Consider the following 27,425-nt stretch of genomic DNA (forward strand, 5'->3'; position numbering starts at 1 on the left):
GCCTAAGCAGGCTCTGAAGGAGATCCTGTAGCCTTTTCCTTCCTTCCTATCTGTCCATCAGTACTGATGGCCATCTATTCCTTCATTCATTTATCCAACAAATTACTACCATATGCCAGAAACTGGGCTAGGGCCTGGGCATAGCATTAAACAAGAAAGTAATTTTTGACTTCTTGGAGTTTACATGCTTCTAGGTAATAACAGACAAAACTAAATAAACAAGATAGCTGACCCAAGCAATAGCTGCTATGAAGAAAATGGAAGAGGGGATTGGAGATTGGGGTGGAATGGAATACAATGACATGCATCCTAGTGACATGACCACATGCTCTGATGAAGCTCTGAAGAGCATCTGTTCTCTCCCCACTTTGCAAAGCTTGCTCATCTGGATGGTCTTCTCTGAGCCATAGAGCAGAGAAGCAGAGCTGAGGCTCAGGCACATCTGTCAATAAGGAGACTGAGAATGTCAATGAAATAGTGACAGCTCTGTGATAGGGCCCTGGGAGAAGATCCCATTGAAGCTGGGGGCTGGTAGCAAATGCAAAGTTCCTGGAGGAGAAGTGGGGTGGGCTTGTTTGAAGAAGAGCAATATTTTTTAAATTTAATAGCTGAGAAATGACAAAGTTCTTCCTGATTGGGTTTCATGCATACACATTTCAACATTGATCCTTTAACCAGTGTCTGCTTTGCTTCACCAATGCCTCCCCCTCCTCACCCCCTTCCACCCACTAGTCTGTCTCTATAAGAAGAGCTTTTGTAAAAAGTTTGCACTGTGGTTTACAGTACTATTACTGATAAAAGAAAGAGAAAATTCTTTCACTTCTGTATTAGATCTTCTTCTGCAAAATCAGGTTTCAATAATGTCCAGCTTGGAGGGGCTTTGTGAGGATTGATGTGCCCTGTGGACTGCACAGTCCCTTCCTATGTTTATTTTGCTTTCTAGTCAATGGGCCCCTATTGGAAACTTGGAGGAAAGGCCTTTTGGTGAAAGGTAACCATGACCCCAGGACTTGTTTGGAATTCATAGGTAGGCTAACACACCTTTTCAAGCGCCAGATCCCTTTATATGTTTGTGTGATTTCCTCAACCCTGCCTGCTCAGTACCCATTTACTTCAAAGTATCCACTTCACTTCAGTTTGTAACCTTGCTATCATCACTGCTAGCATCCACGTACCTGTGGACTGTCTCTGTTGTTTGATAACTAGTCTTGGTCCTCTCCCTAATCAGGAGGGCTTCTTCTTTGCATATGTTTGTCCTACTTGGTTGGGAAGAACCTCTGATTGGCCCCCTCTCCCAACCTATTGTCCACTCATGGGGTGGTCCTACTCTTCCCAATAAAGACTATGGGTCAAAGAGGTTTCCATGATTTGTTCCACAATTTACCTGTTTGCCAGCTTGTTCTCTTGCAGCTAGCTTATGGTGAAAATTCTTGAGATTGTTGTAGATCCCAAATTTGGTGTGGATTAATTTGTGTCAACTTTGTTTCCAGACCCACATTCTCAATCTCCTTGGAATTGTGTGAGGATTTCTCTTCACTCTGTGGCCACCAAATCAGTCCAAATCCCTTCTTTGGAAAACTCACTGTGCAGAGTCACCGGGCCCAGGCATCTGTGGCCACATTTGTTTCTAGGGTTGAAAGCAAGTTTAAAATCTTTCCGTGCACCCCTGTACTTTGGAGAGAGTCACCAGTCCTCTAGATCCATGGGCCTCTGGTCCCTCTCGTAGACTCTTCTCACACACCAAACAACTCTGCTCTCTGAGCTTCAAATATGGTTGCCATGGCCTTTTCTAACTCTGCCATTTCCCCCAACTTCTTGTTACAGAACCATTGCACCTACCTTCCCTCCATCCCAAGTGTGTTTTCTTGTCCTAATTGCCTAGACCTATTTAGACATCCTTCTATCCTCAGCTCAAGCATCACTTCCCCAAAGAAAACCTGCTGATTTCTCAGAGGTGAGAAAATCTAACTATGGGGGACATATCTAGTAATGCTCAGAGTTCTGGGACTGCTCCCAGAATGCTTTGAGGGGTCATCACAGATGCATTGGACAAGTACATGTGGTGCCAGGAATCTAATTTAGGCTCTACAACAAACAAGGCATATGATTTACCACTTGAGCTATCTCTCTAGCTTGGAAACCCAGTTTTGTAAACTCTAGTGTCTCTGTGACCCTCTCCTATTTTGCATTTGTAATTGTCCTTTTTGCTTGTGTGACTATCTCAGGCCACTCTGAATGGGCTTCTAATGGGAAGGTCTCAACTTACTAGACCCTGGACATCACCCTTACTTCTTTCCTGGGGCAGCTCATAGGAATCTTCATCAGAGGGAATGAGGAGAATCTGGAGAAGTTGAGCAAGAACTGCAGGCATACTGTGTTCTACTTGATAGAAATGAATCCTCAGAATTGACCAATAATAATTTTAATTAATTAAAAATGCATTTAAATCCCTGAGCTAGGAATTGAACCCTGGGCCCCACCCACGCTAAACATGAATTTTACCAGAGTCTCATCGCCACCCTAAGAAAGCCCCTTTGGCTTAAAAACTGTCTGCCAAAATACCTAGTTTTAACCTTTCCTTTCTTGTTTAGGGCACCAAATAAAGAATTATATTCTCCAGAAGAGAGAATCCAATAGCAAACATGCAAATTTATGATTAAAGCAAACCACGGAGATGAGAAAGAGAAAAAGAGAGGGTCAGATCAATAGTATAGTGCAGTGATGGCTAACCTTTTTGAGCCCGAGTGCCCAAACTGCCGCACAAAACCAAAGAATTTACTCAAAGTGCCAGCACGTCCTTCCAATGGCCAGTCTGGCCCTGTTGCCAGGTGAGCTGCAAAGCAGACACTGGCACACTTGCCTCCCGCTGCTCCGAATATCCTAATTGCAGACCTTCCCATGCGCCAGCTGCAAGGCCTTCACGTGCCACCGCTGGCACTCGTGCTATAGGTTCACCATCGAGGGTATAGTGAGTGGGTATGGCATTTGTCTAACATGTGGCCAACCTGGGCTTGATCCCTAGAATCCCATATGGTCCCCCAAGTCTGAATGCAGAGTCAGGATTAATCCTTGAACACCCCAAGGTATGGCCCCAAAACTAAACTAAATGAGAGAGAGAGAGAGAGAGAGAGAGAGAGAGAGAGAGAGAGAGAGAGAGAGAGAGAGAGAGAGAGAGAGAGAGAGATCCTGTACTTTCTATCATAAAACTTCTGTCAGCTCTCTCATAAAGGTAGAACGGCTTTACAAAGGTATAACAGCCCTGGGCTCACTTGACAAGTTCTTCTTATGATTCCAGACATGATGATAGTCAGATGGAGGAGAGACTTCAAGTGGGAAGGACAGAGTCTCCTTGGGTTCTTTTCCACACCAGAAAGCAAAAGAGTCTGGTCATTGTCAGCCTGATTACTCCACCCCTCCGCTTGGCTCCCAGCTCAGCTCTATATACTGGCATCTGTCCTGGAGCAGCAAACAGTTTGCACATTTGTTTATTATGCAAACAAATAAATGATTTCACCTGCTGTGGCTTCAGTGTCTTCACTCATACCATGGGGTTAGATCGTCACAGTCCCAATTTCGCCAGGTCGGTGCGAAGGTGAACCGAATGTGTACTTCAATCAGAGAATATCCTGATCTCTCAGTGCTGTAAACTCTTGTTCTAGTTATTATTACTGATCAATGTTCTCCTCAACTTTCCCCCTTTACACAGCTATTTATTGATACTCATAGAAATTGCAGGTTAAGAATCTGTATCGGAGGGGCTGGAGAGATAGCACAGCAGTAGGGCATTTTCTTTGCTCGAGGCCGATCCAGGACAAAGGGTGGTTCAAATCCCAGCATCCCATGTGGTCCCCATGCCTGCCAGGAGCGACTTCTGAGCACAGAGCCAGGAGTAACTCCAGAGCACCACTGGGTGTGACCCAAAAACAAAACAAACAAAAAAAGAATCTGTAACAGGAACAATAGGGGGTTTGCCTCTACTCCACAGATTTCAGGCTGAAAAGGGATGATATCTGGGGGCGGGAATGGGCAGGAGACTCGTGCAGGGGCCAGAGATGGTGGGATGGGTGCCCTGAAAGTGAGGACAACATGAAGCTTCTACTGGATCCTTCCAAGTGCCCTTAGCTTCTTGACAGCATGGTGAGCTCTTTAGATGGAATTTTCTCACCTGAAGGCAAGGGGCCAGGGTGCTGCTCTGGGTATCCTACTGGTCAAAGCAGTCCCAAGTCTGCCTGGATTTCAAGGCAGGAACCAGATCCAGAGCTAGGTCAGAACTATGTTTTCAGGCAGCTGCCCCAGCTTTGCCATTTTCCAGAATTGCATGAAGACCTGCCTAGGGAGGTCTTGCCAGAGCATATCTGTTGCCTCACCTCACTCCCAGCTCACTGAGAGAGGACTCATATAGGAGCAAAGGGATCCATGTGAACTGAATGGGTAAGCCTGTCTGAGGGCTGAGACTCTAGGCTGGTCTGGCCTGAGGCGAAAAGTGTTCCTAGTCTGTGTGTTCCCCAGGACTCCTGGCTGTGCCATCACTTTACTGAGCTTTTCTTCCCACAGAGTTGCCTAAAGAGCAGTTTCAGTGTCTTGAATAGAGCAGAACTCCATTCCCCTGCTTCTGGGGTTCCCCTTCCAGGCAGTTACCCCTAGGGGCATCTGTCTCCCAGACATCCATACTGCCACCTTATGCACAGCAACTTCAGGGTTCACTTTTCAAAATGTGATTGCTATTTCTACCCCTGCACCTTAGAATTAGGATAACACCATCCCCCTGTGACATCTCTTGTCCCTTGGAATAAAATCCACGGCTCAGATTGTCTTAAAGGGGCCAGCTACTGCCCACTACACATTACCCACTCCGTCCACTCCTCCCAAACACCCCTCATCTCCCTCTGTTCTTCTGTAGGCCCCACAACTCTTTCCACCCACTACCTGCCTTTCTTTGCTGCTGCTCCCCATGCCTGACAACTCAGCCCAGCAAAACAATTCTCCCTCCGCCTCCTCTTCCACTTCCTCCCCCCTCCCCGCATCCTCTTCTTCCTCCTCCTCCTTCCTTGCCACATCCAGTTAAAAGCATCCCTATATCTGCCTACCTAAGACATCACCCTCTTCATTCTGCTCAGCTGGTACCATTTACTATGTTTCTTCAACTCATCTGATATTGGGGTGGAAGGATGCTGGGTTGTGCTCCCAGCTTACTCCCAGCTCGGTGCTCAGAGATCACTCCTGGCAGTGCTTATGGATCTATGTAGTCCTCAGATGGAGCCAAGGCCTTCCTCCCTGTACTGGCTCTCATTCCTTCATCTGGTTTTCCATTTTTCTTCTTTCTCTCCTGGAAAGTAATCTCAGTAAAGTGCAAAGAACTGCAAATGCTGTTCTCCCACTCGACCCAAGGGCCTCAGGCCTAGGAACAACTAAGCACCCATCGTGGAAACACGATGAATGTGGAGGAATGAAGCAGGTTCGGGTGATGCCTGGACCGGCTAGAGTGGACTAAAGTAGATGGGAGTCTCCAGAAAGACCCCAGAAATGCGGCTGCTGGGAGCCGGGGCCAGGACAGGCCAAGCAGAGGGCGGTCCCGGTTCCTCTGTCCCGCCTCCAACCCTGGGGGCCTGGGTTGGCGGACGTGGCGCTGCTGGCCGCGGGCCGGTGGGCGGGCTGGGAAAGCGGGGAGGAGGCGAGAGGCCAGCCCCAAAATTTTGGCTACGCATAGGGCCCTCGGCTCGTCTCGGGAATGCCGGCCTCCCTCCTAGGAGCCCCAGGTTGCATATGAGTCCCGCTATGGGTAAGTCGCCCGGTGTCCCCTATCTGCACACCCCGATAGACACCGCCCCCGGGTGGTGAACCCGGGACAGGCTACAGCCAGACACTGGAGGAGAGTGGCCCACTTCCTCCCAGGTTCCTTTCTATCCAGGGGAAAAAGTGTCCCCTTCCTTGTTACTGCCCTGCGGCCAGCTCCCGTCCCCCCCCCACCCCCCCAAGCCCTTGACCCGCTGCCAGCCTGGAGACCGCCCAGATGCAGTAAGTGAAAAAAAGAAGCTAGCCTAGAAAAACCTCAGAGCCCGGTTATCTCTGTTAGTTCCTTGCACCAGGCACTGTTCTAGGCCCTGGGATGGAGGCGGCAGGCAGAGCCTTCAGACTCTGCAGTGGTCCTCAAACTTTTTTAAACAGGGGGCTAGTTCACTGTCCCTCGGACCGTTGGAGGGCCGGACTATAGTATAAACAAAAACTATGAATAAATTCCTATGCACACTGCATATATCTTATTTTGAAGTGAATAAACAAAACAGGAACAAATACAATATGTGGCCCACTGGCCGAAGTTTGAGGACCACTACTACTGAGGGAACAGAGAGAGAGGGAGACCCAGGGTTATGGGGAGCAGTGAGGACAGTGAGGACAGTGCTGGTAGTGGTGGCCAAGGGCTGGGTCCTCAGCAGCTAGCAGGTAAGCAGTAATAATTCTGCTTTCCTAGAGGTGACATCCATGACATCCATGGGACTCATTTTAAGTCCTAAAACATCCATGCAGTGCTCTTTGGAGAAACAGACTGGCTGGTGGCAACAAGGCAGCCAGGCATGTGCTGCCCCTACTCCAGGGGCTGCCCTGTGGGTGACTGGGTCCCTGAGGCCATAGTGGAGACAGGGAGCAGGGAAAGAGTCCTGGTGGTGGGACATAGCCCTCGTACCGCCCCCACCCCCTGTGCTGACATTTCCCCAGGTGACTATGTCCCTATCCTCAGGAACTATCAGATACTCTATTGCAGGGTGGCCTGGGAGGAAGTGAGGTTCCACGCAACTGAGCTGACATGGTCTTGCTACCTGCACCTCGGGGGCCTGCCTGATGCCTCAACTGCTGCCCTGTATCACTCCCAATGTTGGGGCTCAGAATGCAAATGCCCCTTCAGAGCTCAGCTCTATCGTCTAATATCCATGTCATCTCCTTGAGCAAAGGTTTTCCCTACCTTCTGAAGGGGAGATGATAGGTGTCCATGGTTCTGGGATCCCACTGCCAGGCCCACAGCAGTGGGTGGTTAGAACATGTGTCAAACTTCAGGGGTAGGGTCTCTTTGTATTTAGGCCAAGGTTATTCCTTTCCATGCCCCTCCTATTTTGGTGGGCCTATGCAAACAACAATTGCCACTCTAACATTGTTTTTACTGTGCTCCTTTGACTCTAATCCTTAAAAAAAAAAACACTTAAAATTTGAGGTTAACTTAAGCTAATATGCATGTACATGGAAATGTAAAAAATACTATGCCTCTAATGTTTAAGGAGTTACGTAAGTTTTATGGCTTTAGATTGCCTTGTGTGCTGTTAAGAAATATTATAATGTGTTACAATCTGGGGACTTGAGGGACAAAGCAATTGTACATGAATTCTGTTTTATTTACTTAATGTTCTTTGGCTGAAAGTTCAAAATTAAGATATCAGCAAGGGGACTTCTTCTGAGAATTATGTTATGGGTGATTGTCCTTCCACTGTAACTTTACCTTGTCCTCTTTCTTTCATCTTTGTTCTCATAATTAAAAATTAAAAATTAAAAAAAATTTTTAAATCTTAAAAAAAAAATAGAACATGTGTCAGTGGGTCTTAGCTGGCATCAGAAATGTTGGGACCAGTTTCTTGAGGAAGATGATTGCATAGTCCTGTTTCACCTGGGTCCTCCGGAAATCCTGTCAGGGACCAGGTAGGAGTGGGAGGCAAAGAAGGATCTTATGCTGCACAGTCTACACTGGCTGGCACTGTCCAGCCAATGGCCCAGATCCTTATCTGTGCAAAAGTGTTTTTGAGTTTCTGTCTTGGCCTGATTAGAGCCAAGATAATGTAAAGTGGCTCCTCCTGAAGAGAGACTATCACAAGCTCTAGCCAGTGGTCTTCAAACTTTTTAAACAGGAGGCCAATTCACTGTCCCTCAGACAGTTGGAAGGCCGGACTATAGTAAAAACAAAAACTATGAACAAATTCCTATTCATACTGCATATATCTTACTTTGAAGTGAAGAAAGAAAACTGGAACAAATATAATATGTGGCCTGTGGGCCATAGTTTGAGGACCACTGTTCTAAACTATAACCCTCAGGCTCACTCTCCTCTAGCTTTTTCTAACCATTGAGAATTCTTCTTAGATTTGGGGTGGGGGAGAAAAGAGAAATTTCAGAAAGCTTTGACCAAAGGGAACACCATGACTAAACTCAGACTGGAGCAAAATTAAGCTGCTTCCTATCCATGCCTGCTTCCAAGCCCGGGATCTCCCCAAAGGCTCATAAACCAAGGTCTTTTCTCTCTGGATCCCAGCATGCTCCCCCCACCCCAGTTTATTCATTCCATCATCTATTGACTCAATACCTGTCTATACCTGTTGAATGACTATTGCATGTCAGCTTGCAAAGAACCATTCTCTGTGTTCGAGAGGTGGCTGAGCATGAACAAGTCCGTTGGGAACCAATGTGCTGGTCCCATGCATGATCACCTACATTATTTCAGATGGTGACAAACCCTGGGAGAAGACCCAGTAGGGAGGAGGGACCCAAGGTGCAGATGGCAGAAGAGGACCAGGAAAGCCTCAACAGAAAGGGGTCTTTGAGAAAAGATCCAAAGGGAAGAAAGTGGGGGCCCTCTTGAATGTAGGGGGAGGGATTCCATGGTGGATAGTGTTGCCCATTTGTTGGGTCCCATTTACTCCCTTGTTGGTTGTTTGTGTATCCGCAAAGAGCTTCCAGAATGAGAAATTGATTCCCATCCCCTTGTCCTCTTTTGGGGGAGATCTTGGTAATATTCATCAGCAGCAAATAATCCACACAGATAGGAGGGTTAAGGGGTAAAAGTTGGGCAATGAGAGTCCTTTGTCAGCCTACTGCTAGCTTCAAAACACACCTAGAGCCAGCCAGCCAACTCTGGCCAAAGACCCCGAACACCTCGCTCCCAAACTATTTATTTTGCTCTCAACAGCGCCCCCACCTGGAAGGTCAAGGTGGGACAGCAGGCAAAGAATAATCTCATGGAAATATTTTCATATACAACAGAGCAGCTGGCACATACTTGAGAGAATATGTGAAGGGTCAAGGCACCACAAGAAGGCAGGTGACAGGCTGAGAAGAAGCAAATTGTCAGGACTTTACAGCCAGGGCAAGGGGCAGTTTTCCGAGAATTGGGGAAGCTTTGGAGACCTCAAAGTGGAGTGAGCCATGGTCTGACCTTGGCATTCTGATGGGTGGATGGATTGGAGGGTCGATGGATGGATGGATGGATGGATAGATGGATGGATGGATGGATGGATGGATGGATAATGGATAAATGGGAGGATGGATGGGTGGATGAGTGGATGGATGGATTGTGGGGGAAGTTGACTAGATGTACAGTCTGGCCAGGAACAGTCCTAAGCTCTTTCTATATCTTTTGTTTTCCAGGTCGATCCCTACCACTTCTGCCCCTATCTGCCTCAGTGTCTCTACTGGGGGGCCTGACATTTGGGTATGAACTGGCAGTCATATCAGGGGCTTTACTGCCACTGCAGCTTGACTTTGGACTGAGCTGCCTGGAACAGGAGTTCCTGGTGGGCAGCCTGCTCTGGGGGGCTCTCCTCGCTTCCTTGGGTGGCGGATTCCTCATTGATTACTATGGTAGGAAACAAGCCATCCTTGGGAGCAACTTGGTTCTGCTAGCAGGAAGCCTGAGCATGGGCCTGGCTGGCTCCCTGGCCTGGCTGATCGTTGGCCGTACAGTAACTGGCTTTGCCATCTCACTCTCTTCCATGGCCTGCTGCATCTACCTGTCAGAGCTTGTGGGAACACAGCACCGGGGAGTACTGGTGTCACTCTATGAGGCAGGCATCACTGTGGGCATCCTGGTGTCCTATGCTCTCAACTATGCTCTGGCCAGTGTCCCCTGGGGGTGGAGGCACATGCTTGGCTGGGGCGCCGCACCTGCCCTTTTGCAATCAATCAGCCTCCTCTCATTGCCTGCTGGGATTGGTGTAGCTGCAGCTCACCAGGATCTCATCCCTCTCCAGGACAGAGAGAACACTAAGCTGGGACTGGGACAGCCCAGCTACTCCTTTCTAGACCTCTTTCGGGCACAGGAGAACATGCGAGGCCGGACCACTGTGGGGCTGGGATTGGTGCTTTTTCAGCAGCTAACAGGGCAGCCCAATGTGCTGTATTATGCCTCCACCATATTCCATTCAGTTGGCTTCCAAGAAGGATCCTCAGCAGTGCTGGCATCAGTGGGTCTTGGTGCAGTGAAGGTTGTGGCTACCCTGGCTGCCATGGGGCTGGTTGACCAAGTGGGTCGCAGGGCCTTGCTGCTGGCTGGCTGTGCTCTCATGGCCCTGTCAGTCAGTGGTATAGGCCTCGCCAGCTTTGCCCTGCCCATGGATGCAGGCCCAAGTTGCTTGGACACCAATGGCACCAGCCTGTCAGGCCTCCCTGAAAGGTCAGACCTGTTCAGAGATCACTCTGCATCTCCAATGCCATCTGCCCATAAGAACTCACAGTTGTTGGACATGTCAGCCTTTGAGAAAAGCAAGCCTCACTCTAGAGCCTGGGATCCCACAGGGATGTCCCCAGTGGTCCTACACACCACCTCTCCAGTACCCCTTTCTTCAGCCTCAGAGCATGCCCTGCTGCCCTGGATGGCACTAGTCTGTATGATGGTATTTGTGAGTGCCTTCTCTTTTGGATTTGGACCAGGTGAGTCTGTTTTTCTGCAGGAACTCAGGAATTTCTGTCCCCTTCCAGTGGGAGGCTGGAAGATTGTGGCAGTGGGCAGGGATGGGGTTGGGGGGAGAAGGAGATCAAGAAACAGGAGGGGGAAGCTTGGCCATGAAACTCATATAAAGACTTCAGCATTTCTCCTTCTCAGAATGGTAGCCTTCTTTTATTCTTGTGGGTTTTCTCCTTATGAAGAACCTGAAATAAGTTCAGTTTCATGCATCATGGAATGCGGCTCTTCTCAGAGAACTCGCCTGGAGTGTACTTGTGTTGAATGGACTTGGGGAGCAAATGAGGGAGCCCCAGAGCTGAATGAGAGTAATGGAGGAGCACTTCATGTAGAAACCGTATTGTGTAGTCACACGAGTCAATCATGTTGTGGGGTTGCCTGTTACATGGTGTTCACCGGGCTGTAGCATCTCTGCTCTCTTTCTCTAGTGACCTGGCTGGTCCTCAGCGAGATCTACCCCACAGAGATTCGAGGGAGAGCCTTTGCTTTCTGCAACAGTTTCAACTGGGCAGCCAACCTTTTCATCAGCTTCTCCTTCCTCAACCTTATTGGTGAGTCATTGGACTTTGGCTCCCCACCCAGGCCCTTTCAGCTGAATAAACATGAGGCCACCTACTTGTCCATTCTCAGTGAGCCCCAAATGCTGTGTAAACTAGTGCAAGACCCATAGAGAATATTTCTGTTTCAATCCCTGAAAAGACCATGGCTGGCCTGAATGATCCAGCTTTTATTATCCAATAAGATCATTGGATAAGATCTCCAATAATACTGTTGTCCATCTCCTAGGGCTTTGCTCTCGCCCATGGCTTGGGGTGTCTGTATACTTGTATAGAGCTGGGTCTTGAAGGCCAAGATGGTGTCCTGTGTCCTCTCAGCCAGTACTGGCTCTCATTGATTTAGCAGGGTCACATGCCTATCCCTGAACCAATCACTGTGATTGGAGAGTGGTTCTCCCAAAGCCCAGTCCCAGAGCATCACCAACCTATCCTATCCTAGTGCTGGAGTGGAGGAATAGTGGCTTCTGAATAAAAAAATCAGGGATAACAGAAAAGGGGAACTGAAAGATTAGGAAGCAGAGAGAACAGAAGATAGGAGCTATGAGGCCCATTCCAGATCCCACTTTCAACCCCTCTCCCTACCAGCTTTATTGATATCTCTGTTAAGCAGAGAGGGAAAAGAAGGGAATTACTGATGCCTGCATGTCTCTGCTTATGTGTGGAAAGGACAGGACCAAACTTTGGACAGGCCTGGGGGTCTGGGGTGATCTAGTGGAGAGGTAATCTAGAGGGGATTAAGTAGATCTAGTGAGGAAAACTGAATGTAAGGATTTGACAAATACGTTCTCTTTTCTGCAGCCCAAGAGACTCATTCTAGAGCAGGAGAGCTTTCCATTTTGGTTTATTTATCTGTCCTATCTACCCTGGTCCCCCAGACTAGGCCCCAGGAAGAGGGAGGAGCTTGGATGCTGAGGGGCAGGCCCTGTCCCCAGCAGCAAACCATAGGCCAGGGCACTGTTCCTCAACTCCATGGCTACGTGCTTCACTAATTCACACTTCTCACTCATAACAGTTCATGCTTTTAAAAAACACTCTGAGCTAGGTTTTGCCAAACAACACCCTAAGTTAACTTGGTTAGATTTGAGTTCTCTCAAGTTGCAGTTCACATTCCAAGCATGGTTACAGTTCATGTTGTTGTAGATTTGGGTGCCTGCATGTTCCTGGAAAGGCAAGATGGCTATGTGTATTTATTATGTGTCTCTCTGTCTGAAGGGGGGTGTTTCTGGCCCTTTCCAGCCCCTGGGATCCCTATGACTTCTGGTCAGCCTATTTGTGGTCATTGTGCTCCACCCTTTGAAAAATCTGCTCCCTTCTCCTGTTCCCAGGTACCATTGGCTTGTCCTGGACCTTCCTGCTCTATGGGCTGACTGCAGTCCTTGGCCTGGGCTTCATCTTTTGGTTTGTCCCTGAAACAAAAGGCCAGTCATTGGCAGAGATAAACCAGCAATTCCAGAGGTAAAGAGGGGTGGGGGCTCTGTGGTTTACTTGGTTCAGACCTGAGCATGTTTTAGATCAGTCCTTAACTTAGTGAGAGAGAGAGAGAGAGAGAGAGAGAGAGAGAGAGAGAAGAAAGAAAAAGAAAGAAAGAAAGAAAAAAGAAAGAAAGAAAGAAAGAAAGAAAGAAAGAAAGAAAGAAAGAAAGAAAGAAAGAAAGAAAGAAAGAAAGAAAGAAAGAAAGAGAGAGAGAAAGAGAGAAGAAAGAAAGGAAGGAAGAGAAGGAAGGAAGGAAGGAAAGGAAGGAAAGAAAGAAAGAAAGAAAGAAAGAAAGAAAGAAGAAAGAAGAAAGAAAAAGAAAGAAAGAAAGAAAGAAAGAAAGAAAGAAGAAAGAAAGAAAGAAAGAAAGAAAGAGGACCGGAGAGATAGCATGGAGGTAAGGTGTTTGCCTTTCATGCAGAAGGTCATCGGTTCGAATCCCGGCGTCCCATATGGTCCCCTGTGCCTGCCAGGAGCAATTTCTGAGCATGGAGCCAGGAGTAACCCCTGAGCACTGCCAGGTGTGACCCAAAAACCACAAAAAAAAGAAAAAAAGAAAAAGAAAAAAGAAAGAAAGAAAGAAAGATAAGAAAGAAAGAAAGAAAGAAAGAAAAAGAAAGAAAGAAAGAAAAGAAAAAAAAAAAAAAAAAAATAAAGAAAGAAAGAAAGAAAGAAAGAAAGAAAGAAAGAAAGAAAGAAAGAAAGAAAGAAAGAGAAAGATATAGCGGGGCCGGGCGGTGGCGCTGGAGGTAAGGTGCCTGCCTTGCCTGCGCTAGCCTAGGACGGACCGCGGTTCGATCCCCCGGCGTCCCATATGGTCCCCCAAGCCAGGGGCGATTTCTGAGCACATAGCCAGGAGTAACCCCTGAGCGTTAAACGGGTGTGGCCCAAAAAAAAAAAAAAAAAAAAAGAAAGAGAAAGATATGATGGTAGAGAGAGAGCCTGTCTTTCGTGTCCTTTATCATTTCTCTCTGTCTTCTAGCTTCTTTTTTTTTTCACCATTTTTATTGAGGTACCAGGACTTATAATATATTTTATTAAAGTTATAAAACATATTTACATTATCACAACACCATGCCCATCACCCTAGAACCCCAGTGTCCCAGGCCCACCAAAACTCAGGCCTATAGACAAAATCTCTAGTTCCACTGCTTTGGGCTATTTGTCGTTCCCTTACTATATATATTTTATTTCACATATGAAAGAGAATTAAAAAATTATTTAATGTGGAGGCAGATAACATCTACACACATATAAATGAATAAAGCTAAATTCCTAAAATACCACAAAATTATAAATCAACAAATTGATAAAAATATAAATGTATATGCATTAAAATTTGTAGTATGGCTAATTTTATGTTAATACTTTAAAACATTTACATAGAATTGATAAATCTAACAAATAGACATTTAATGAGAGTAAAAAGGAGAATTGTTTGGAATTTAAATCAAAATCTGACTAGGCCTATAAAAGTATCAAAGTGTGTTTTATCCTAAAAAGGGATTATTGGGGCTGGAGAAATAGCATAGAGGTAGTGTGTTTGTCTTGCAGAAGGACAATGGTTCGAATCCCAGCATCCCATATGATCCCCCAAGCCTGCCAGGAGTGATTTCTGAGCATTGCTGGGTGTGACCAAAAAAAAAATAAATAAATAATAAAAAGATTATTTTCTGTATGTTAGAAAGCTCTTTATTATAGATGGTGCTTAAGTATCTGCATGGATATATAAATGATTATAATAAAAATTTATATAGGGGGCTGGAGAGATAGCATGGAGGTAAGGCATTTGTCTTGCATGCAGAAGGTCAATGGTTCAAATCCTGGCATCCCCGGATATATGGTCCCCTGAGCCTGCCAGGAGCGGCTTCTGAGCATAAAGCCAGAAGTAACCCCTGAGCATTGCCGGGTGTGACCCAAAAACCAAAAAAAAAAAAAAAAAGAAATCTATGTAGATGTAAAAAATTAATTGAGTAGGTACAGCACACTCACATATAAGTGAAACATTAATTTATTATTGAAATATATATATAAACTCTAACACACTAGGAATAAATTCCAGGAGGACCTCCTTCCTTCCCTGTTTGTGTCTTTTGCAACAGAGCTTCATTTGACTTTAAATCTACTCATAGGAACGTTTAAGCATGGAATGATGGAATAATAGGAGGTGGGTGAGACAGGCAGAACCCCCAAGCCACAGAATCTAAGGACCATGGAAGCTTGGAGAAACAAAATATTATAAGTGTGGCCTTAAAAAATTACACTCGGGCCCGGAGAGATAGCACAGCGGAGTTTGCCTTGCAAGCAGCCGATCCAGGACCAAAGGTGGTTGGTTCGAATCCCGGTGTCCCATATGGTCCTCCGTGCCTGCCAGGAGCTATTTCTGAGCAGACAGCCAGGAGTAACCCCTGAGCACCGCCGGGTGTGGCCCAAAAACCAAAAAAAAAAAAAAAAAAAATTACACTAAAAAATCTAGACAAGCCATTCTTTCAGTGTGTCCCTGCTGTATGCCAGGAAGATTCTTGGGAAATGTGGCCAAGAATTAAATGGAGTGCTGGAGCAATAGAACAGTGGGTAGGGCACTGCCTTAGCCAACCTGGGTTCAATCTCTGGCATCTCATACAGTCTCTCGAGCATGGCCAGGAATAATACTAAGCGCAGAGCCAAGAATAACTGCTGAGTACTGCCAGGTTTGGCTCATAACAAAAAGAAAATCAAACAAACAAGAATGAAATGGAAAGGGACCTTATCTTAGTTGGGGGGGGAACCCTCAAATAACCAAGGCAATGAATGTATTACCCACACATTTGCAGTTTACTATATGTAGCTGGAAACAAATGAAAAGTGCAAAAGATATTGTGAAGAACTGATTGGAGGGGAGAGGGCCGGGGGGGGGGCTTTGTTAACATGGAGGGTGCATGTGTTAAGCTGGTTAGGTATGAAAGGGGTGGTTAGGAAAGATTGGGTAGTAGAGAGTGAAGGCCTCTCTGAGGAGGTGCAGCAGAAGTTAGTAAGTAGGAGGAAGCTGTGGAAAGAGAATGGGAGTAGCAATAGCAAGTGCAAAGGCACTGAGTTAGGAAATTCTTGCTTCTCTCCAAGGAAAGGCAAAAAGTCAGTGTGGCTGTAGAAGGTGGGCAAGAGGAGAGACAGAGTGAGATTAGTGCTTGGATAACAGCTGTTTCCATTGGATGTCTAAGTCCTAGAGAGTTGTATGGAATCCTAGAGTGTTGGGGCCTCGGGCATTATTATAAGAAGAGAAGAGCAGGACCCTCAGAGGGACCATTTCAATCATTTCAATCATTGCTATCCTGACAAGTGCTTTCATTAGCTCTTACAGCCAAGGAGAGTTACTAGCTCCTACATCCATTATACTTTTAAAAGTTTCCGAAAATATTCTAATGTTAAGTTGGACTTTGCTCTCCCACCCTGTCCTGAGCCTGAGGGATGCAGAATTCATGCAGAGAGGAACCAAGTGGTAACTGGATCCACTGCACCCCCATCCCACTCCAGGCCACACTCCTGCAGGCCCTCTGCTGGTAGCTCTATTAAGAAGGAAAGAGATTAAATATGGGGTCCAGAAGTAATGGGGTGCCATTTAGGAGCCAAGTACTGTTGCAGGCTCCCAATGGCATGCTATACACAAGAGAAATCCTGTCTATGAACTAAGCAGAGAGCTACATTTTTCTTATTTTACTGATTTCTCCTCCGGCCCCCTCTCTCTCCATTGGAGTATAGGTTAGATGGTCACTTTAGGGCTGATATATATGGTATTAAGTTACTGCACCCCACCACTGTTTCTACGTCACCTGATTAGTGACATCTTCATGGCAGGAGCAAGCCAGAGTACAGAATGTGCCAGTATCTGAACTGATGACCTAGATCCAGGAGAGCTGGCAGACATGCCCCTCAGGAAGTGAATAGTGGGGGTGAGGTTGGGAGGGTGCTGCCATTTCTTTGGCCAGGCTCCAGGGGTTCATGGTCCTAACCCAGTTTCTTATGAAAGCCTTAGGACTGCCAGGATACGCACATGTCTCTGCTTCTCTCACAACTGGTCTCAGGGCAGAGACAGGCCCACATTTCTAAGGCCAAAGTCCAGCACTGGTTCCTGAAAGAGTGACATCACTCTAAGGGGGCTGTGATGAGCTGAGGAAGGAGGTAGTCTCAGGAGCTAGAGTAGGGCAGTGGGTCTAATGGGATATGTCAGTGAGAGACAGAGTCCCCTGAGGACAGGTATGAAGAGCAGGTGTGAGGGAGGGAGCAGGACTGCATGCCTAGCTGAGCTCTTGAGGGGCTCTATGGAATCAGGGGAGGGACCAGAAACTGATCTTTGTAGTTACAAAGGTCATGTGGGGGAGATATGGGGAGACCCTGTACAGAGGCTATGGAGGACTGCTGGGTAGATGAAATGCCTATTTAGAGAGAAAGCAGGTCGAAGGAGGACTGGGGTGAAGTGGGGTCCCAGAGGCTGACCCTCTCCTCTCCCTTCTTTTAATCTTTCTCTGACAGACTTGGTTTGAGTTTAGGACCCAGGCAGAGCCCAACCCGTGTCCAGTACAGTCGCGTCCAGGCCTCAGCGGACCCCTGAGTCTATGTGTAGGAAGATGTTGGAATTGGGGCTCAAATATGAACTTCCAGGTTCCTGACCTCCCAGAGGAAGGCTGGGGTAAAGGGCTGTGAATTCTGAAGACTACACCTCAGGTGCTAAGGATTCTTGAGGAGCTGCTTCCTTGCCTCGATTTGTCCCCACTGACTCTGCACATCTCTACAGTCCTTGCAACAAGGGTGTCTTCTGGGGACTGGTTGCTCCATGTGTTTTCCATAGCAGGGGCAGACATGACTCTGAGCCCAGTAAGCTGCAGTTCTAAATGCAGTCAGAACCTGTGGAGGTTCCCCAGTGGTCTGTCTCCAGCCACCTGCCATGTCTCTGTGGGCCAAGTCTCTGGGGCGCAAGTGAATCAACTTCCAGATGGTGTGCACCAAAATGTGTACCATGCAGTGCACACCCAAGAGTTGGGTCCAGGGAGGTGCCAGAGGGCTTTGCAGGAGTGAAATAGGTTTGGCGCTTCCCCAGCTAGTTCCTCCATTTGGGAGGCAAGGCAGCTGTTGACCCCAGGTAAGGAACAAACTTCAGTTTCTATATCTGTTGAATAGGTTAATTATGTCCCTGTGTGGATTTGATTCCTGTTTCCCTTTAGGAAAATACAGACTTGAGGGTACTGGTGATGGGAGGGCTGGCCATCTTGCTCACTCTCCACAGCTGGCTCTTTCCCTCAGGAACGTTGAAAGGTCATCCCCCAGTGGATTCCTCAGTTGGAAACTGAGCAAGTAGCTCAGAGCAGCGCTCACTATAAAGAAGAAAAAAGGAAGGGGAAGTAGTTAGATGAGAGGAAAAGAGGGAGGAAAAGTAGCTATGAGTGGATCAGTAGAGAGAGGAGGTCAATCTCAGTCACTTGCTAGGTGCACGGTGCTGAGTGGATAATCTCTCCTCTGTGGGCCTCAGTTTCTTCACGTGCAAATGGGATAGGGGGCCAGCAGAAACCCCATATTTTCCAGGATGTGACTGGCTGGGAAGTCACTTTCCCAGCTGCAAAGTGTCTCTGTCCCCTCACTTTCCCCAGAGGAGGTGGTGGTGCTCCCCAGCTTATCCACCATGGGCTGCCTCACTCCCTCACTCCCCAGCCCAGGCCAGACTGTTTGCCTTTTGATTCTATTTTCTGGAAGGCAATGGCCCAGGAGGAGGATGGCATTGAGACAGTGCCAGAGAGCTCACACTACTTCCAGCTTTTTCCCAATGACTCTTTTGGGGTGAAGCTGGGGTTGGGGGCTAGGACTTCCTTCTTGTGAAACCTTGAAAGGGATAAGCTGCCATTCTACTCTTTGTGGATCTTTCACAAGATGAGAGAAACTTCCAAGTAGGTTGTTGGTGTTGAAAGCTTCCGCTCCTGGCAAGTTTGTTAGGCTTTATTCAAATCTGTTTGTTGTCAAACTTTCTTTTTTTCCCCCCAGTGGAAAGTAAAGAAATAGCTTGTCTTAATGGCAAATTATATTTATGTTGTAAGAAGAAAACTCTTCAGTCTGTGTTGTAATGCAAGGTTCTCTGATTTCTATGACATTAAATAATTTTGAGATTTAAGGCTCTTAAGAGTTTGGCTACAATTTTCTTCTAAAAATAAATACTGTCTTCTTACTTAAAAAAAACCTCCATCTTTTAAGAAAAATGAAATAACTTAAATAAATTTTATTTATTAATTTATTTTTTGTGTGGAGTGTTTTTTTTTTCCCTGTAGTTTTTGGGCCATACCCAGTGATGCTCAGGGCTTACTCTTGGATCTGCATTCAGCAATTAATCTGGCAGGGTTCAGGGGACTACAGGGGCTATCAGGGATTGAACCTGTGTCTTGTTGCCCAGGTCTATTAGAGTGCCAGGAGCAGAGAGACATTCTGTAACCATTTCTTGAATGCACACATGAGTGGAGGTAAAATGCGTGGAATGTTGCAGGCTCATAATAAAGGGAACCAGGGGCACCAAAGTGGTTCAAGATGATTCCGTCTTCTTTCATTGTACATGTTGGGAAGTATTTAAAAATGGTGCTTAAATATACAACGTCATAAAATCCACTGAGAGAAAAGCAATGACTCATCACAGCAGGAGATGGGATGATAGACCGAAGAGCAGTGGAGAGAATTTACCGGAACAAAATCTCTCATTTCCCCACTCTGAATGTGTCTAGATTTGATCATTTAAGATAAACGACACTTTTCATTTCTTTCTTAAAGCAGAAGCCTCGAGGCCTTAGAAAATGATCCTCATATGTATTCTATTTGTCCCAGACATTCTTTCAAAGTGTTTGAGTGAGTTGCCAGCTTTTGAAATTTGGAATGCTTCTGTTGGAATTCCTCATTTCTGCCACCTTTTGAAAGAGAACCAACTTGGCCTGCGGGGCCTGCATTCTGAAATCCAGCCACTAGGTGGCGCAGAGTGGCCTTGAAGTGGCCCTGCACCCCTCCTTTTGCTAAACAAACACGCCTGGGAGACCCTACCATCAGCTTTTTGTTCTTATTACATATAATTAATGATAATAAAGCATGAATTTCCACCATGAGGCCTAAGGGGTAAGAGAAAGAAAACTGTTTGCATGTTGGTGAGTTTAAGTAATGTACTCTTGCTTCTACAATGCAGGAACTAGCTAGGTAAAATAACCTTTAAGATACATTTTTCACTTACATTTTTTTCAAAATACCAAAACCTATAAATATTTAAAACAGACATTGAAGGGCCAGAGAGATAGTACAGTGGGTAGGGTACTTACCTTGCATATGGCTAACCTGGGTTCAATTCCCAGCATTCCATATGATCCCCCTGAGTACCACCAGGAGTGATTCCCTAGGGCAGAGTCAAGAATAACCCCTGGGCATTGCTGGGTGTGGTCTCTCCCCTTAAAAAAAAAAAAAGACAATGGGGCCAGAGGGGTGGCACAGGACAAAAGCCTTGCGCACGCTAGCCTAGGAGACTGTGCGGTTGGATCCCCTAGCATCCCATATGGTCCCTCAGCCAGGAGCGATTTCTGAACACATAGCCAGGAGTAACCCCTGAGTATCACCGGGTGTGGCCCAAAAATTAACAACAACAACAACAACAAAAAATAGACAATGATCATCCACAATCTTTTGGTGAATCTTCACTAACCTTTTGCTAATGATGATAAATCAGACTACTAAGAAATATGAACACTTGGCAAGAGAAATGTTTTTCCTATTCTTTTTTTTTTTTTGGTTTTTGGGCCACACCCAGTAACGCTCAGGGGTTACTCCTGGCTATGTGCTCAGAAGTCGCTCCTGGCTTGGGGGGACCATATGGGACGCCGGGGGATCGAACCGCGGTCCGTCCGAGGCTAGCGTAGGCAAGGCAGGCACCTTACCTTTAGCGCCACCGCCCGGCCCCGTTTTTCCTATTCTTGACATCTCACTGCATGTAAACCATTTGGACACTTAACCTTTTGAGATGAGATGATCAAACCTTTAACACGAGTTGAGTGCATGTCATAAATTTATTGCCTTTGCAATGTGATGAGTTGTATCAGCCCTTTCTCCTGGTGTCTGCCTTTTCTCCACTTCTCAGTGCATAGAAAATTTAATTATGTGTGCACTGAGTTAACATTCCAGCCTTCCTGGCAGTGATGGATTCTGCCAGTAGAAACAGAGAGTTTTCATTTTTCTTTTTTCCTCTCCGTCATTCTGGGCGTTTCTAGTTTCTCTGTGCGCATATTTTCCTTCTGGAATTAGCACGATGTGGTTGCTAAGTTCTTCCAGATTTGGGGTCTCATACCATCCTAATACTCAGCACTTTGATGCAGTGGGTGGGTGGTGTCAGACTTATGAACCCCAGAGCTCTCCCTGAGGTCAACTTCTAATCAGGTGCCACTCAGAGGTAAGGGGATTTGGCAGCAGCCAAAGCAATTTGGATGGATGCAGCTTGTCTTCGTAGCATCGGACGCTGATTCCTCTCTCATTCCCTTCTTATACCGAGTCTGGACTCAGGTAGCCTTTCGCAGAAGAGAAACTATTTTCTTTCCAAATCCACCTTATCATCGCTGTCTTTTTCCCAGGGTCTTCAACTCTGAACTGCTTTGAAAGCTCTCCCAGGTAGCATTGATGCTCATTGCTTTCACTCCACTGGGCTTTATCTTTGCAGACCATCAGTGACTTCTAGCCTCCCAGGGTATCTTTTCTTCCATCTGATTGAGAATGCTAGAACATTCTCTCCCTTGCCTCCTTTCTTTGTGCTTTGGGATACATGTGGGGGTTGGGGGGGTGGCTGCATGTCCTGTGTACAGAAAGAGGGGGAACCACCAACAACCCTAATCTCACCTCTGCTGCCCCAAAGCCTCTGCACCTGCTCCAGCCACATCCCCAAAACAGGTTTAGGGGCCTCAGTGGAGAAATGGCAGCAGGATGCCCAGCACCATCACAACTTTAGTCACTTCCAGCTCAACTATAGTCTAAGGTTTAAACTGAACCAGAGCGATAATACAGGGGTGAAGGCACTTGCCTTGTGTGTTACTGCCCCCTGCTCCATTCCTGCATATGTTCTCCTGACCACCACTAGAAGTCCCATTTGAGCATAGAAACAAGACTTATCCTTGAGCCCCTTCAGGTGTGGCCCCCTCAAAACAAAATGAAGCTGTTGGAGTCATATTAAAATTCTAAACTTCACACCTCTTTCCTCTCTCACACTTTGCTTACTTCTTCTCCCTAGCCTCATGGAACCCCAAAGAGACAACAAAACTAGGCCTCTGTATTCAGTATGTGGTATCAGGTATGCCCTGCTCAGTAGTCATTGGAAATCACTCTTTCTATTAGGGTTTGTGTGTTGAGGGGAAGTTCATAGTAATTTATCTACTGGGAACCCCCCAAAGCTCCAAGGATTGGCTACTTTGCATTTTTCTGCCCAATACTTTCATTTGTACTCCTCAGTCCCCCTGCTGGTTTTTTTTTGGGGGGGAGAGGGGGAGGTTTCACTGAATGTATTTGACCAAGCCCAAGAAATCATCCAGGGGGACATTTCTGGGAGATCAGGAAGTGAGCTGCCTTGCAGGGCCCAGCATCAGCCAAGACTCCAGTCAGTCCTCCACCCTTTTATGCTCAGCAGGTTCTTAATAACTGAGTCTTGGGGACATACTTGGGTCTTTTTCTAAGAGCAGGTCAGCTAGATGGACCAATCAGGAAGCCAGGGAGTTGTGACTGGAGCAATAACACAGCGGGGAGGGCGCTTGCCTTGCATATGCCAACACAGGTTTGATCCTTGGTATTTCATAGAGTTTCTCCTGAGCACCTCTAGGAGTGATCACTGAGCACAGAGCCAGGAGTCAGTCCTGAGCACCACTGGGTATAGCCCAAAAGCAAAAATATGAACCAACATAAGAAAACAGCAAACAAAACTTCTCCACCTGGGACTGTTGTGAGCTCCCAGTGTGGTTGAGGGGGTGGTAGTTTTGGCGACCTCCATAACCCCTTAGGGTGTTATAACTGGAGATTTGGAGGGACTGCTTGCTTCTTGTGGGTAGATTGCGGCCAGAAAGTTTGCTATTTGCCCTCAATGCCCAGGATGGCAGCCACCAAAATGAATGACACACAGATCGGAAGACTGAGGTAGGGGGTGGGTGAAAGGATTAGCCCCAGGACACTGTATTAGTCTCTAACTGGAGAGCTAGTCCTGCTGTCCTGGGGTGCTGCCCCTGTTAGGTCCTGGAGGGGAAGTGGAGGAGGAGGCAGGCGATGCTGGGGACCGGGGAAATGGGAAAGATCCAAGCGGAAGGAGATGTTCACCAAGATTCCACTTTTCATCCACTTCTAGTGCAAAGAAAACCTGTTTTTTCCACACCTTAAGGGATTCTTTGTGCCACCCCTAAATACTCCAATTCTGCATATCTGGAGTGCTTTCCTGTAGTGACAGTGAATGAGCAGCAGAGGGGGCAAGAGCACCTTTGCTGTTTTCCCCTTTCCTTCCAAATAGGTGAGCCCGAAAGAAAATCAGGAAATATGGGGTGCGGTGGGGGCAGGGAAGAGCAGAACAAAGAAATAGAATTTTCCCATAGCCCGACCTCCAAGTCAGTCCAAAGGCTACAGTGTGAGGGCTTTCTTCTGCCCTTTTCCCCAGCGAAAGCGATGGCCTTGTTGGATTTGTCTGTTTTCCCAGCTGTGGGCACGAGGCCACCTGGAGTCATGGAGTCACAGAGGAGCAATCTCTGGGGTCTGACCAGATCGTCCATGCTCAGAGCAAGAGATGGCTGTGGACAGGTGTCAGTGTCCATGCCACACGCATGCTTTCATGGAGGGTGATGAGGAGAGGTCAGGGCAAGATAGAAGCTGCTATGTGATGGACAACAAACAGGCTGGCAGGGGTGGAGATCAGTGGCCTGTGTGCATGGCAGCGGGCTCTGGGGTCTTCATCCCGAGGCCGCAGGACTGGGGACATGAGCTTTTCATGGTTCACCGTTGGGTGGGAGCAGTAGGAGCCCAGAGTGAATTCCACAGGAAGTGGGTGAGATCAGTTGCTCCTGGCAGGCTCAGGGGAATTTGGGATGCTGCGAATCGAACCTACATCTGCTCCAGGTCAGCCGCGTGCAAGGCAAACACCCTACCGCTGTACTATCACTCTGGTCCCCGACTGCTCTTTTAGATACAAAATAAAAAAATCACTGACAGTTTTAGTAACTGGGGTAGCTAAGATTGGCACAAAGCATAAAGTCATATTGCCAGGATCCCACCACCAGAGATTTCTACTTTTGGAACCTTCCATGTGACCAAAGCTCACTTTCTGACTTGCACCCATGTCCATTCATTCATGCAAGAATTCACTACTCATCATTCATTCATTCATTCATTCATCTGCAGATTTCCTTTGCTCCCCCTTGCGGTGCTTTCCCTGTCTCTAGAGGCTGAGGATATGGGATGGTTCCTGCCTCATAAAACTGACATTGTGCCAGATAATGAACAAAATGATGGGTCCATACTCTCTCCTAGGGGTCAGGCTCATGGAGAAGCTAACCCTAAGAGCAAGGATGCAGATGTGAAATGGGGAAGGGGTATGTGCTTACTTGTTTTGCAATATTTCAGGATCCCCAAGGTTCCTGGTATCAGGAATAGGAATAAAAGCTTCACACATGTAAGAAGTTAAGTTCAGCTACTTCCTGCCCTGCATGCCCCAGGGTTGGCATTTTTGTTTCTTTTGGAGGTCACACCTGGCTCTGTTGCAGGGTTTACTCCTGGCTCTGTACTCAGTAATCAACCCTGACTCTATACTCAGGAATCACTCCTGGTGGGAGTTGGGGGGCTATATGGGGGTACCTGTGATAGTTGTGTGTAAGGCAAGTGCCTTCCCTGTTCTTTTATCTCTCTGGCCTCAGGGTTTGGGGAGTTTAAATCAGGGTTTGGAAAAAGGTGCAACTGAACCTGGTGACCTTCGTGCAAGATGGGGTGATGCAGGGTCCATCAGAAGTGAGGACAGTTACCGGAAAGATTGCAACTTCACAGGGCAAAGCCACGGCAGGGCTTTCATTTTTCTGTGACATTTTCTCACCAATCCAAGTAGAGAAAATTGGGAGATGGACCCCATCCTTTAGCACAGTCCACCTGCTCTGGAATGTCCACCTTCATGAACTGAAACCAGGTTCCCAGCAGCTGCCACTCAGTTCATCTCAGATCAGTTCATCTACTGGGTCTCAGCAAACAACAAGTGCAGATTGTCACCATTATCAGCATCAACCAACTCGACTCCAGATACCAAGGGTTCACACAGTGCCGAGAGCAAATGCTTGGGTGTGAGGAGTGTGGAAATGTGTGTGCAGATCAGGATCCAAAGATGGTCCACGGTTTGGGAGTGCTCGCTCTGTCTCTTAAGTCTTTTTTGAAGCAGGAGCCGTGAAGCAGGGTTAAGGTTACCTGAGGGTTAATTGAACTGGAGCTTTCAATGTAAGGTTAGAGTCCTGCTGTGCCTGAGGCCACCAGGTCACACCTGGATGTGCTCAAGGAACCCTATGGTGTGGGACCAAACTAGGGGGAACACGTGACCACCCTGACCTCTGTCCTAGCTCCCTGGTCTCTTACATCTTTTTTATCTTCTCATTCCTTAACTCTCCTCCCCTCCCTTTACATTTTCCTTCTCTTCTTTTTTTCTTTCTTGCTTTCTTCCTCCCCCTCTTTCTTTTTCTTTTTTCTTTTGTTCTCTCTCTCTCTCTCTCTCTCTCTCTCTCTCTCTCTCTCTCTCTCTCTCTCTCTCTCTGTGTGTGTGTGTGTGTGTGTGTGTGTGTGTGTGTGTTTTGGGTCACACCCAGCAGCACTGAGGGGTTACACCTGACTCTGGCTCAGAAATCGCCCCTGGCAGGCACGGGGACCATAAGGGATGCTGGGATTCAAACCACCGTCCTTCTGCATGCAAAGCAAATGCCTTACCTCCATGCTATCTCTCCTGCCAGCCTCCTAGTTCTTTCTTTTTTCTTTCTTTTGTTCTTTCTCTTTCTATTTTTCTTTCTCCCTTCCTCCCTACCTCCCTCTGTTTTCCTTCCTTTCTTTTTCTTTCCTTTTCCTTCCTTTCTTTCTTTCTTTCTCTATCTCTTTCTTTCTCTTTCTCTTTCTTTCTCTTTCTTTCTCTATCTCTTTCTTTCTCTCTCTCTTTCTTTCTTTCTTTCTTTCTTTCTTTCTCTCTCTCTCTCGCTCTCTTTCTTTTTTTCTTTCTTTCTTTCTTTCTTTCTTTCTTTCTTTCTTTCTTTCTTTCTTTCTTTCTTTCTTTCTTTCTTTCTTTCTTTCTTTCTTTCTTTCTTTCTTTCTTTCTTTCTTTCTTTCTTTCTTTCTTTCTTTCTTTCGTGTGTCACACTCGGCAGCACTCAGGGGTTACTTCTGGCTCTGTGCTCAAAAATAGCCCCTGGCAGGCAAGGGGGACCATAAGGGATACCCAGATTCGAACCACCATCCTCCTGCATGAAAAGCAAATGCCCTGCCCCATCTTTTTCTTTCTTTCTTTCTTTCTTTCTTTCTTTCTTTCTTTCTTTCTTTCTTTCTTTCTTTCTTTCTTTCTTTCTTTCTTTCTTTCTTTCTTTCTTTCTTTCTTTCTTTCTTTCTTTCTTTCTTTCTTTCTTTCTTTCTTTCTTTCTTTCTTTCTTTCTTTCTTTCTTTCTTTCTTTCTTTCCCCTTTTCTTCCTTTTGGATTTTTCTGTCCTTGCCTTGATAATTGACCTGATCTGTTTGTTCCATGTGTCTCTCACATTCATAGCTCTTGTCCTTTCTGATGCTCAGGCATTTGCTCACTCCTAAATTCCCAGCATCTAGCTGTGTCTGACCCATAACAGGCATTTGGGAAATAGAGGCTCATGAGAGTGAGTAAGAAAGTGAGTGAGTGAGTGAACAAATAAGTTAGCATGAAAGAACCCAAGGGATGAGAGAATAATAACGGGAGGTAGAGAGGACTTCAGAGAAGCAGACCAAGGTAGACGGAAGTGTTGAAACAGATTTCAGCAAGCTCTGACTCTGTACAGGATTACAGGGTCTGATGTAGCTTTAATGAGATATATGTGTGCTGGGAATAATAAAATCTAGGCTGCGTCTGCCTAAAACATACCCCCAATTCAATTTCCACTCCATTCCAGAGTACATTGTTAAATTGTCTGGTCCCAGGAGCTCAGGGCACACTGGAAACAGAAGACCCAGAGGAGACACAGTGCCAAGCTTGGAACTTCTAAAGGCAACAGTAACAAGAGCTACAAGTTACATGGTACCCCAGTGCATGTGGTTCTCATGCCTGCATGCACGCATGTGTATGCAACTCATACACACACATAGACAAGGCACATATATGTAAATACACATGCTTGCTGGCATACACTTTACACATAAGGCACACATGCAGGTATATGCCCACAATACACATATATACAAGGCATATGAACACAGTATACACATGTACAGTCACACATGTTCATATACACATAGGTATGTGCATACATAGTCACACACATGTGTACAAGCACATCACAGTTCCAGGAAACTGCCCTTTCCTCTCATTGTAGAACCCACTTGACTATCTTCTATTCTTTACATTTCATCTTCTAAGAGCAGATTCCAGCTCCCTGTGTTTAGGCCATTAGCATGTCTAATGCCCTCAGATGGGGAAACTGAGGGAGACCAAG

At 46.6% G+C, this 27,425-nt stretch overlaps 1 protein-coding gene across 1 annotated transcript; it reads left to right on the plus strand.

The window, feature by feature from the left end:
• Positions 1–5,727: 5,727 nt before the first annotated feature.
• SLC2A10 (solute carrier family 2 member 10) lies at positions 5,728–17,562 on the plus strand. The gene is made up of 5 exons (XM_049780513.1): positions 5,728–5,779; positions 9,403–10,683; positions 11,143–11,265; positions 12,597–12,726; positions 17,251–17,562. The coding sequence occupies exons 1-5, from the start codon at positions 5,764–5,766 to the stop codon at positions 17,327–17,329; spliced, it is 1,629 nt and encodes a 542-aa protein (XP_049636470.1). The 5' UTR covers positions 5,728–5,763; the 3' UTR covers positions 17,330–17,562.
• Positions 17,563–27,425: the final 9,863 nt, after the last annotated feature.

The sequence above is a fragment of the Suncus etruscus genome, chromosome 9 (assembly GCF_024139225.1).
Source record: "Suncus etruscus isolate mSunEtr1 chromosome 9, mSunEtr1.pri.cur, whole genome shotgun sequence".
Classification (NCBI taxonomy): Eukaryota; Metazoa; Chordata; class Mammalia; order Eulipotyphla; family Soricidae; genus Suncus; species Suncus etruscus.